Consider the following 12,948-nt stretch of genomic DNA (forward strand, 5'->3'; position numbering starts at 1 on the left):
TTCATACTGCACGTAATAAAGTAATTAAAAAAAACAAAAAAAAACTATTAATTAAGATTAAAAATTACAGTAAATATTGCGTTAAATATACGTGACTGAATAAAAAAGATTGTCAAAGAACTACTCTATGGGTTTAGCAGTACGGAAAAATATCTCATTAACAACAGATTGGGACATGCCTGTAGGAAGCTATTTCTGTAGCCTCTTCCGATTATTTAAAAGTTTAATATAAAAATGAATTTTTTCTGCCCAGTTATATATTTACCCATTTGTATCTGTACCTCCACTTACTTATAATTACTTCATTTATAGCAGTACCGATCTTTATCAAAACTGCTGAAAATTAACTTTTAAACGTAAAATTCCAATTTATTTTAAAATAAATTTTTCTGTTAGTTTTTTGAAGGAACACTTATTTGTTTATTTCTGGTTTAATATGAAGAAATATAAGCTGAATGATAGTAAATACATCGGAATGGTGATAAAATGAAATATACCAATCATTATGAGAATCGAACACAGTATAAGTTTAATGAAAATTTCAACACTTGACAACTATACCAAATGTAATATATTAATAATAAAACTAATATATTGTGTGTAACATATTTCAACTTTCCAGCATAAATGAAAGTGATCTAAATTTTTTTATGATTAAACAAACACACAAACATAAAAAAAAGGTAATTCATGTGGGCGAAATCACACAGGTGATTACACTTTCGGTGAACCAAATTTTAATTGTATAGTTCATTTGGAAAGGGTCATAAATTTTATGAGAAAAAATGCTTACATATTTTTTTATTTTATCAAGATGACAAATTACAGCCAAAAAGCAAAAAAAAATAAAGAAGAAAATTTAATAATAAAATTCATTATGTAGATTTAATAAGTTATAAAAATATATTATAAGTTATAATATATTATAAATTATTATAAATATATTACACACTTTTATATTTATAAAAAAGTAAATAAAAAGTGTGTTTATTTCCATATAAAAAAAAATTAATCAAGTTTTTTTTTTGTATGCTTGATTCCATTCACATGCCAGTCACTGGTTCATATTTATTCTGAATTAAATTAAAATTGAAAAGAATTACGGTTTTCAGTTTCTCATCATATCTAAAATATGGAGTCACTAGCCAGCAGCGGGACGTTGACCGTCAATTTGATTTCCTTTTCAACCATGAACCGTAAAATTAATATAAGCTTCCCATTCAACTAGTTCATTCTATTTTTTTTTTCACATAATTTTTAATAAAAGTAATCTTTTTTTTAATATCAGCTGAAAGGAAATTACCTTGATATGAAAAAATATATACTGATTCTATCACTTCAATAATTGCAGAAACAATGCTCTAAGACATACCTGTTTGAAATGTTACTTCGTAAAATAATCAACAAGTAATTCCCTATTGGCTATTGTACTTAAAATAAAACTGAATGGGAGTTATAAAACTATTCCCGTTGCTGTAAATCCTTAAAAAAAGTTTTAAATAATAGGACAAATATTTTCTTTTTAATAATACAATAAAATTACATTTTTATAAAAGAAATCTCTTCGGTTTTTAAAAAGTAAATTTGTTTATTATATTGTTAATAATTTAAAAGTATTTTTCAGTTGTACATAAATATTTTTCCTATGCGTGTAGGTTCACTTATTGAGCATATTATGAAGATCGGTTTTGTGAATTTCAAAATAATTACAGGATGTAGATGATGGACATAGATATACAAATTTACAGAAAAAATTTATTTATTTATTATTAAATATTTTTACGTACACTTATTTATATATTAAAGGTACAGTAAATAAATAAATGTATAGGTATCACAAAAAATTATATCTGCTTTTCATTTCCGGATTTTAAATATCAAAATGAACAAAAAATATTCTATGAAAAAATCATGATTTGTCCTTCGTACTTCCTTCTGTCCACTATTTTTGTTTATTTTAAAGAAAAAATTATATCTCAAGATCGGACTCGGCTGTTAACATTATTAAAAAAAAACTAATAAAAAAAATGTTAGACTATTATATTTTAGTTAAGGATTGTCTGAAACGTGGAAATGCAAACGATTTTTTTACTTTATATTTACTTGTTCATAATTTTAAATTTCACCTAAAAAGGTCATATCATACTTAATATGAAATTTAATATCATATTAGCTTTTTTTTTTTTTTTTTCATTTTTTAAATACCCCAAAGGCAATCGGTCTCCGCCGGTTAGACATAAATCGTTACCTCAGGCTGCCGTGGTAGCAGCCTACCAGAGGCCATCCACCGAGGTCCCCGAATCCCTCTTCTGGGCAGCCTAGACGTCCCTCCTCAGAAGAGCTACCCGTCCTATTAGCTTATCTCATATCATTAAACTACAACAATCTAACATTAATGAATGAAAATGTTTTGGCTATTTATAAAATATATATATATATATACATATATATTTATATCACCGGTTTGGTCTAGTGATTGATTGATTTGATGATGATGGTCTAGTGATTTTCATCGCAAATCAATTGTTTAACAGTAGATTTTTGATATTGACGGTTCTGAGGTTCAAATACTAGTAAAGATAAGTTATTTTTATACGATTTGAATACTATACAATGGGTACCGTTGTATTTTGATGGTTGGGTTCAATATACCTTACATCTCAGGAATGGTCGACCTGAGTCCGTACAAGACTACATCTAATTTACATGTTTATTATATTTACATATCATACTAATCTCACTGGGTCATGGATTTGTGCTTATTATTGACAGATTTTACAGACTGCTACGCATACATTAGGAATACAAAAAAAAAATGTGAGTGCGTGCGCGCGCGCGTGTTAGTATATATAATTGAATTGAGAATCTCCACTGAACTCCTGATTGAACTGAAAGACTCCTCCACTTGCTAAAGTAGTTTAAAACTAATTTTACAGACAAAGCCGTTCAGATAACTATTTATAATTTTATAAAACATAGTTTCGTAGGCTATACTTTCGTTTTCATGTAGTTTCTATTAAAATCAACAAGAATAAGTAAAACCACAAAACCATTTAAACCCAAAAGGAAAGTAATTTTAATAGGTAAATGAAGACAGATTTCATCGTAAAAAAATACATTAAAACTGCTCTTAATACAGCATTAATTTTTGTTACAATAGTTTTAACGCATCCTGATTAAGAAAACATCAGTAAATCTTCACACTCAAATAATTAATAAAATTATGTTAACATTTTTAGAAAAATACTGTTTCAAATTGCTAATGTTTAAAGTTATTCTTTCAACATTAACTAAAGAGGAAAAGGTGTTGTATATCTAATTCTCAAACGGCGGTTGAAAAGTACAGAAAAACTTAAATCGTGAGATTAAAGTGTTCAATAGAATATCAAATTTGGGAAATGCTCATATTGGATGTAACCAATGAAAGACACTATATTTTAGCATACAAATATAAATTTAAGACGTTTTCTTAAAAGAGAAAACTGAAACTTATATTGTTTAATGAGATTTTTATTGAAATAAACAAGTGTGTATACAGAGGTAAGAGACAAGTCTAGCAAGAAGACAAGTTTCGAAGCAGGTTTAAAAAGCGGTAAGTGGTCTAACCATGAAGACTTTCCGGTAGAATTAGCTTCTTACTTTACCAGGGAACTATGAACACCTTCCGCTAAAAATAAAAACAGCTTCTTATTTTAATAGGGAAGTAATATAATAAGCACGCACGTGTTTGTATTTTAAACTATATATGAAATAAACTTAAAAAATATATAAATATTGAGTAATTTGTTACCAAACACTATACTTGGTTGTATTTGTTCTTGTTATTAAATAATTGTAACACAGTTTAAAAGGACTCAAACAGAAATTTTTAATCTGTAATGAGATATTACTTAAAAATTTAAAGTCAGAAAACCTAAAATTTATTGAAGTATAAAAAATACATACGTATCTTTTAAAAAACGTATAAAAAGTTACGAAAGACAAAGAAAATTTTTGGAAATCGTGAAAACTAATGAAGATACAATTTTTGAACTATTTTATTCCATTTTTCAGGTCAAACACCATAAGAAATCTCTAATTTTGACCCTCGATTAACGTCCTAAAAATTTCAGTATGACCTCTTTTCATCGGGGAAGCTGAGTTCCGAGCGAAATATTTCGCTAGCCGTAACTCATTAACGAAGCGTTTCCGGACCTATGTGTATCAGAACTTTTTCCATTATTTTGATTAGAGAATACACTGTGAAGTATGTCGGTTTCTGCGTGGAATACTCTGTATATAATAAGCCTACATATAAAATGTTGTGACTCAAAACCCCCCAAAACTACTACATTAATTTTATTGAAATTTAGTTGGCTACAGTATCTGAAAATCATGTGAAAATTTTATGAGGATTGGTTGGGTCGTTCTTGAATTAGGCTCAATTAAGGTCGAAACAAATTTAAATACGCGCTTATGTAGTGAGTCACAGTGGTTTGTGGAAATTTCGTGCTTGTGTGTAGGATCTTCTGGTTAATCAAACGTATATATCGTAATGTACTCTGGAAATTAATGCGTTTCTGACTGCGAAATAGTGAGGGCGTCAGAAAGGAAAAATCTATCCTCTTGTGCAGAACTGAGCCAGAGCTTTTATTTACATTTCTCAACGTTTCATGACCCAGAAATCCCAAAAACAAAATAAAGTGGAGGGTAATATTCGTACTTATGTAGGTAAACTGATTTTGATGAAATTTGGCATAGCGTATGGGAAAATCTAATGGTAAAAGTTTGGGATCAATATATTTAATAGGTGAGGTAGGTAGTTCTTTTGGGGTCAATCTTCTCAAAATTTTGTAAATAAAATATTAAACTCATGCTTAGGTTACAATCTAAATAAAGGTTGCCCCAAATTCTCCTTCTCAAAAAATCAAAAAATATTTTTATTTATTCCATATTCCTTGAATTTTTTATGATTTCTAAGCGTAGTAGTAGTAGTAGTAGTAGTAGTAGTAGTGCAAGTAGCCCCCAAAAAATACCATAGGGAATGCCAAGAAAGTAGAACAACTTTATTATCAGCTTATGTTTTAATCAGATATGACTACCCACTGGATTTTGTGAAATATAATTTTATTCAAGAACGAGATCCGAATTTTCTTACAAAATGTATAAAATAAACAATTTTAAAAGATTTAGAATTTAGGAAAATATTATTTTTTTATAATTTATTGAAAATATCATATGATATTCTTTTTATTTTCAATCCCTTTGGATTAAAATTAATATTTCTACCAAATTTTAATGTTTTATGGCATCGAAAATGTTACTTTTTATATGGAGAAAGCAAAAGTAACTGTGAAGAAAAAAAAGTAAAATAACAAGTATATTTTACTACTGGAATAATGTGGAGAGTAACTCGATAACAAAAGAAAAGTTTTTGAATAATGGAAAGCCTAAAAAAGAATTACTGAAGGTTTAATGAAATAAGAGTATTTGTACATAAATGCCAAATAAATTATTATTCTCTTATTCCCGGATATGTCGAAATAATTTTATACTTTCTATAAGATGATGCCAACTATAATTTATTTTGAAAGATTAAATTAAAATAGTAAACATTTACGCAATATATACTAGAACGGAATTAAATTTCCCTAATTGAAACATTGGCATAATTCCAGTTAATTAAAAAAATTCATAAATTATTATATAATTTGAAATCAGGAAGGACGAATTGTTTAAAGTTAAAACAAAATAAATATGATTATAAGTTTTAAATATGAAATAATAAATAAGTTCATTAGGGAAAACCAATGAGCTTATCTTATTTGGTAATACATATGAAGTGTAAGAACTTTCTCTTCTCGGGCAGTACTAACGCATACAAAGTGACGACGCGACGGTTGAGTGATGTCAAGATCACCACCCTTTTTACGCTATCACATCTAAACAACGCAAGTTCATTTCAGTTCACTTAAGTTAAGTCTAACAATTCCACGTCCATGCTCATTCATCCAGGACTCTTTATGATGCTAATAACACAACAACACACTATAGTTGACTGCTTTCTCTACACAATATAATAAAGGGTATGGGGGAAATGAACTAGTTACAGTTTAGTTACTAGTTTCTCTCTCTATTTTATCCATTATTATTATTGTTGTTGTTACCATCATCATTATTGCTATTTCCATTATTCTGATTTGTTGTAGTGGACATGCACAACATCGTATTATAAAGTAATATAAAATATTCTACGTGACGGAAAATTCAGAGATTTGAGGACATCTAAATTCGATTATTTTCTTAGATATGAATTTGCAATAATTTTAGACTATTATTACTATTAAATTATTTATGGGATATAATTTAATACTATTAAACACAGAAATTACTAAAATAAATTGAAAATAGCAGACTCCCTGGTCGAAAATAAATAAAAATTGACAACATAGAAAACAGTCACGCATCGAAGGTTATGAAATGAAGGAATAAGAATCGATACTTTTGCAGTTAGCTTTAAATATTTTTTTTTTGTAAAACGGAATACTAAAACAGTTTTTCAAAGATGGAAACTTCTCAGGAAATACCTTAGCAAGCTAAACTAGGATAAGTCCCCGTGTATATGAATACATTTATTCAACTTTACAAGATATCTTTACAACAATTTTTGTATTTGTTTTTACTCGAATTAAGTGCATTTTTACACTTCAAAAAACGTTTTTTTCTTTTTCTAATAAAAAAATTCTTTTATTTAAATTAACTGGCAGAATGTAAGCAAAATATTGGAAAATATATTCCGTTGTTTATTATTTAACTTACAGTCTGATTATTTGTGCTTTATTAAATGTCGCGTCGACTGATGGCAGAATTAGCTTTTGAAATTTGTTGATAATAACTTGCTTCATATTACAATTAGTGTATTGTCGTAGATAGAAGTCGTAACTATAAAATAGCCACCTTGAGGAAGTACTCATTTATCATTTGCGCTTGGAGTATACAACAGATGGCGCATGGTTCTTATGGTCATATGGTGAAGTTCCAATATACTCCAGTAAGATAATTTCCACGTAACAGTCCTTTATTTCTGCTCGATTCTGAACGTTGTACTGTGTTACTGCGGTGAGGAATCAACTGATCATTCAGAAGGGCAGTTTTTTAAATGATATCATGGTTGAAAGAGCTTTTTAATAAAACCGGCTTAAAAACTGCTTTAAAATCAAAAATAATATTATTTCAATCCATTTTAAAACTTCATTTAAGAAGTCAATGCCATATTAAAAATAACTACAAACGACTTCTCTTTTTCTGTTTAGCCCCCGGAATCAATGAGAATGAAATGTGTGAGGGTTAATGAAGTATAGTCTTGTACAGTCTCGGTTAGACCATTTCTGAGATGTGTAATCAATTGAAACCCAACCACCAAAGAACACCGGTATCCACGATCATAGTATTCAAACAACTTATTCAACCTATCTTATCTACAAACAACCTTTATTCCTGTTTAGCCTCCGGGAATCACCGTCAGGTATTACTTCAGAGGATGAATGAGGATGATATGTATGAGTGTAACTGAAGTTTAGTCTTGTTGAGTCTCAGGTCAACCATTTCTGAGATGTGTGGCTAATTGAAATCCAACCACCAAAGAACACCATGTCATGGTTGAAAGAGACAAATTTAATTATATTTTTTAAACTTATAAGATTTTGTTTGAATTTTATTATATTTTCGGTTTCTTTTCATCTCTAACTAGGGCTCTTTAGACTTCTACATCGATCAATAACATTTTAGACATATGTACAGTTTTACTTTACCGCCAAATATAGCTGGAATTACATTGAACAGGAAAGTAAGTGATCATATTAAAAATGGGGTGTTGGTTTTTTTGCATTCTTTACTTTTACGGTCAAATTAGTTCAATCAGATAAAAAAAAAGCGTAAGTATGTAGTATATACGTAAATATACGAATCGCACTGCTTTTGACCTTATACTTCAGGATTGAAAAACCGATATCATTCAAATTTGACTTAAATACTTAAATATTTCTATATGTTGATCACATTATTTTTTTAAATTAGTTAAAGGTGTGATGAATAATGCGAAAAAAATTTCGATTTTCTTCAGAGGAATTTTATTAAAAAAAAATTTATTAAAGCAAATCTGTTATATACAATGAATATAAATAATCCAAAAAAAATTTTCAAAAAACAACCCCCGCTTCTTAAAATTGAAATATATGGTTTTGTTTTTTGTTATATTACTCTACGGTTTAAATGTTTTTTTTTTTTTAATTTTTTGCAAGTTTATATTTTTTCATAGCTATCAAGAAATGTCTATTTTTTTTTGCTTTTAGTTATAGACCGTGGACCAAATGCAAAATTTTTTTGAAAATTGCTTTCCTGCTTTAGCTTTTATGGGAGTGGAAGTGTTAGATTTTGTGAAATCTTTACTTAAGAAAATTTGTTTAACTTAATCTATATATGAACAGTTTTAGAAAAAAATTTCTTAAAGTTTATCTTCACCTCTAAAAAACATATATTCTCTTTTGGTTTTTTGGCTTTAATTCTTTTTATTTTTATTACTAATAGCTGGGAAAGTCATGCAATACTTGGGCAGTTTCTTTTATTTACATTTAATTTTTTTTTTTTATTATTTTTTCCTTGTCTGTGGTTTTTGTTTACGTTTTTAAAGATTACTTTTGTGATAATAGATTTTTACCGCTATTCTCGGCTAAATTTTAGGTTTGTGTGCTCATTTCACAACTTCTTATTGTTCTTTTATTTTGTCAAGATTTTAGGATTTCTAAAGTAGAATGTTATGTCATGCGCCAATAACTATGTAAACTTTGTTAAATTCTAAAATAAAATCAATCAATCAAAACAAATGTTTATTTTAAAAAGTAGGAGATAACAAAATCCATGTCCAAATCATGAAGTTGAGATAAACAGCTAAGCTTTCTATTTGTATATTCCACCTCGTTATCAATAAAATGCCATAGAAATAAAATAAAATAACAATTATTTATTGAGTAAAATTATATTTTAACAATTATTATTTTCCCTTATTATTGTTATTGCAAATAAATTACGCCATGCTACAAAATATATCACACTAACATCCCATAAGGATATATAATATAGCACTTTACCAGTTAAATCTAATATTTTAGGAACAAAAAATAGTGTGAAAATACAAACCTACCGGGCTGGTCTAATGGTGAACTCGTCATCGAAAATCAGCTGATTTCGAAGTCGAGAATTCTAAGGTTCAAATCCTAGTAAAGGCAGTTACTTTTATACGGATTTGAATACTACAATGTGAATACCGGTCTCTTTGGTGGTTCGGTTTCAATTAACCACACATCTTAGGAATGGTCGACCTGAGACTGTACAAGACTACATTTAAATAGATACATATCATCCTCATTCATCCTCTGAAGTACATTACAGTGGTTCCGGAGACTAAAAGAAAAAGAAAAGTACAAAACTACAGAAATTGATAGACAATTTTTTCTCCTTATTATAAAAAAATATCTGCCTTTTACTGATTACACTTTATTAAAAAAAAAAAAAATTATATTTTGTAAATGACGGAATGGTACGAGATAATAATTTTATAAATTATTTCCAACATTTTTTATTTTTTTACTTGTAAAAACGATTCTATGACAAAAGAAATTACAGTAGAATGACTCCTTTTATGATGAAGGACCCCTTCTTTGTTTATAAAATCATCTACAAAAATGCAATCACAATGTCGAAAAGCAGCTGATAATCCCATAAAGTAATAAACTTTAATCGACCATTAAAAATTTCCATATCAGTTTATGAAAACCCACCCGGTTGGTCGACTAGTGAACGTGTCTTCCCAAATCAGCTGATTTGGAAGTCGAGAGTTCCAGCGTTCAAGTCCTAGCAAAGGCAGTTACTTTTACACGGATTTGAATACTAGATCGTGGTACCGGTGTTCTTTGGTGGTTGGGTTTCAATTAATCACACATCTCAGGAATGGTCGAACTGAGACTGTACAAGACTACACTTCATTTACACTTATACATATCATCCTCATTCATCCTCTGAAGTAAGACCTGAATGGTAATTCCCGGAGGCTAAGCAGGAAAAAGAAAAATATCAATTTATAGAAATAAGAATTAACGGAATCCAAAAGCTTGACTTTATCTTTTAGTTTCTGGCCATATCTTTGAACAGTATTACGCCTTACAAAGTATGTAATATCCTATTTTTGTAAACGAAATAAATATTAATAATTTTTTCATATATTTTTTTCATATTTTGTATATCCTTGTATTTGCAAGAATCTCAAGAATAAATAAGTTGTAATGCATGGACTGGAACGTCGTCGAGATGAATTTTTATAATAGTATGAAGGTCATCCTGAAAATCTTTTTGGTTATCAACTCATTAAATATATAAAATTTAGTGATTAAAGATTAACAAAATCTTTAATCACTATGACAAACATAATGGGTGAACGACATATTTTTGCAGGTACTGTATAGCGTTCATACGTTACGTAAGAACGAGAATACTCATTCATCACAAGTACGCTCCTGAAGCAGAAACTGTCAATAAGAAGTATTACGTAAATGTCTTGTGGGCCAAAAGATGCTGTTCGACGCAAGAGACCACAGCTTTGGAAAATTGGCGATTGGGAAATTCAGATTGAACTTCAGCAGGCTCTGTATTTACCAAACATGGGTCCTTGCAATTTTTACCTGTTTCCTAAGCTTAAAATTCCTCTTAAAAGAAAGAAATTTGCAGGCAAAGAAGAGATCAAAAGAAGTACACTAAAATATGTTGGTGTTCATTAAAAATTACTAAAAATGCTTCCAACAAAGGAAACATCGCCGTGTGTTGGATCTGCAGAGGTATACTTTTACGTGGGCAGGTCATTGAACTGATGGTGATTGAACTGACCGGCCCAGGAGAGAAAAAAGGTCATTGAACTCCATGGGTAACAGTCAGGTAACAGCATACTGAATACCGAAAAGACCCGGCACCACGTCACGACACACTAGGTATGGAGTGGTGTCCAAAAGAGCAATAATAATAAAGAACTCTCAAAAAGAGCTAACCGGTAGGCCGACCTGCCATGCGGGTATTTAGCCGGTAGGTGGGGAGGCCTATTTGAGTTTAAAGACACTCCCCTGGGTGGCGTAATACCAACAAGTCGGTCCGGCCCAGGGGAGAAAAAAAAAGATCATTGAACTAAACAGATTAAGTATTTTTGTTTTTATGAATCAAGGTCGGATACTTATTGACACAAATCGAATATAAAAATAGAAAAAAAGTTGACAACAAAGTTGTAATACTTTCCTGGCATTGGTTATTTATTCTTATTCAAGTTACTGGAAAAAAATGATACATGACAAAAGGTTAAAACAATTTTTTAAATCTATATTTTTGAACTTCGATCGGCTTCCCCATATTCAATGTTGCTCCTAAAGTATTTTTTTGGGGCTACTGTTATGGTTAGAAAAACATAAAAAAATTGGGTTAAAAATATGCAATAAATAAAAAAGTATATTTTATCAATTTTTTGAAAAGGAAGAGAATTTGGGGGCACATTTCTTTTAAAATGATAAGAACGATAAGTATGTCCACGTGTAGTGAGCTTAATATAGGGTTATATTATTCAAAACTTTGAGAAAATTGGTTCCAAAATTCTAACAAGTTGTACCATATACACGATAAAAATATTTCTGTACAAAATTTCATAAAAATCGATTTATCAAGTCAAAAGTTATTAAGCTTCAAACACGCCAACACAAGTACATACATACAAACATTATCCGCCACTTTTTTGGTGTTTGGGTCCCTGGAAATGTCGAGAAATGCAAAGCACCCATATCTCATTTTTTGATTGATTACCACACTTTTCTTCTTACAGCATAGCTCAAGAGCTATGATGCCAGGAAAGTAAAAACGTAAATGAATATATTTTTCTAAACATAAATCATTCCACGATACTGAAAGAATTTAACCTACTGCAAGTTTATATTTTACATTAAAATCCTGTAAATTTGCATCAAAAACTGCGTAAATATTTAAGTTAAAAAATAATTACTAATAATAAATTTATCATAAATGTAGAAACACAGCGTCATCTAATCGTTCGTTTTATAAATCATTCAATATCTTTTATGATAAATATGAGGTGAAGAGAAACAACCATTAAGTGTATACAATAACATTTATTTGTGTTTGTACATGCTACCTTTTTTCTCAATATCAAGTAAAAGACATCATCGAAATAAATAATAATTGTTTTGTATAGTATCTTTACTGAATCAAAACCTTTGTCATTTTTATGTTATTGGCTTTATAATTTTAAATAGATTAGGATATTCCGTGGTGTGTAAATGCACAATTATCGTTATTTGTAAAAGTGGCCTTCATTATTTATAAATATCATTCGTTAATTATGATTACGATTAAAATTTTTTACTGTAATTAATATTTAAACAGAAAAATAAACAACATTTCAGTTTTTCATTCCCTTTTAAACCGCTTATTCCTAGACGAGCATTACTTGCTTTATATACTAACTCAGTAAATAAGTTCAAAGGATTGTTTTATAATCTCTTTCTTAGATGATGTAGAGTAAAAACGTTGAAGGAATTTTTCGTTATAAAAGTATTAAAATCCCTGTCAAACAAGTCTGTTACTACTTTACGCCAATAGAATGTAGTTTGTTGATATAACTTGGTTGTTAAAGAGTTACCTAAACGATCTTTGTCATCCGAAATCAAAAACAATAAAATTTAAATAGCGTTAATAAAAAAATTGTAGTTACTACTTGAATTTCAAAATAAAATAATCCGGTTACATCTAAGATATCTTAATCTTTTTGAAAAATTTAACCTAATTTAAGTCATAGATACAAGAGGATGGTATAACGAGGAAAGTTTCCGCCACTTTCAAGGTCACCATGATCTGACAGATGAAAAA

The 12,948-nt window shown here is 29.1% G+C and overlaps 1 protein-coding gene across 1 annotated transcript in view; it reads left to right on the forward strand.

The window, feature by feature from the left end:
- Nucleotides 1-10,583: 10,583 nt before the first annotated feature.
- Nucleotides 10,584-12,948, forward strand: part of LOC142325689 (uncharacterized) — an 80,956-nt gene continuing 78,591 nt past the window's right edge. Inside the window, exon 1 of the mRNA XM_075367721.1 lies at nucleotides 10,584-10,779. Coding sequence (XP_075223836.1) covers nucleotides 10,584-10,779 — 196 coding nt within the window. The remainder of the gene's footprint in view (nucleotides 10,780-12,948) is intronic.

The sequence above is a fragment of the Lycorma delicatula genome, chromosome 5, assembly GCF_047948215.1.
Source record: "Lycorma delicatula isolate Av1 chromosome 5, ASM4794821v1, whole genome shotgun sequence".
NCBI lineage: Eukaryota > Metazoa > Arthropoda > Insecta > Hemiptera > Fulgoridae > Lycorma > Lycorma delicatula.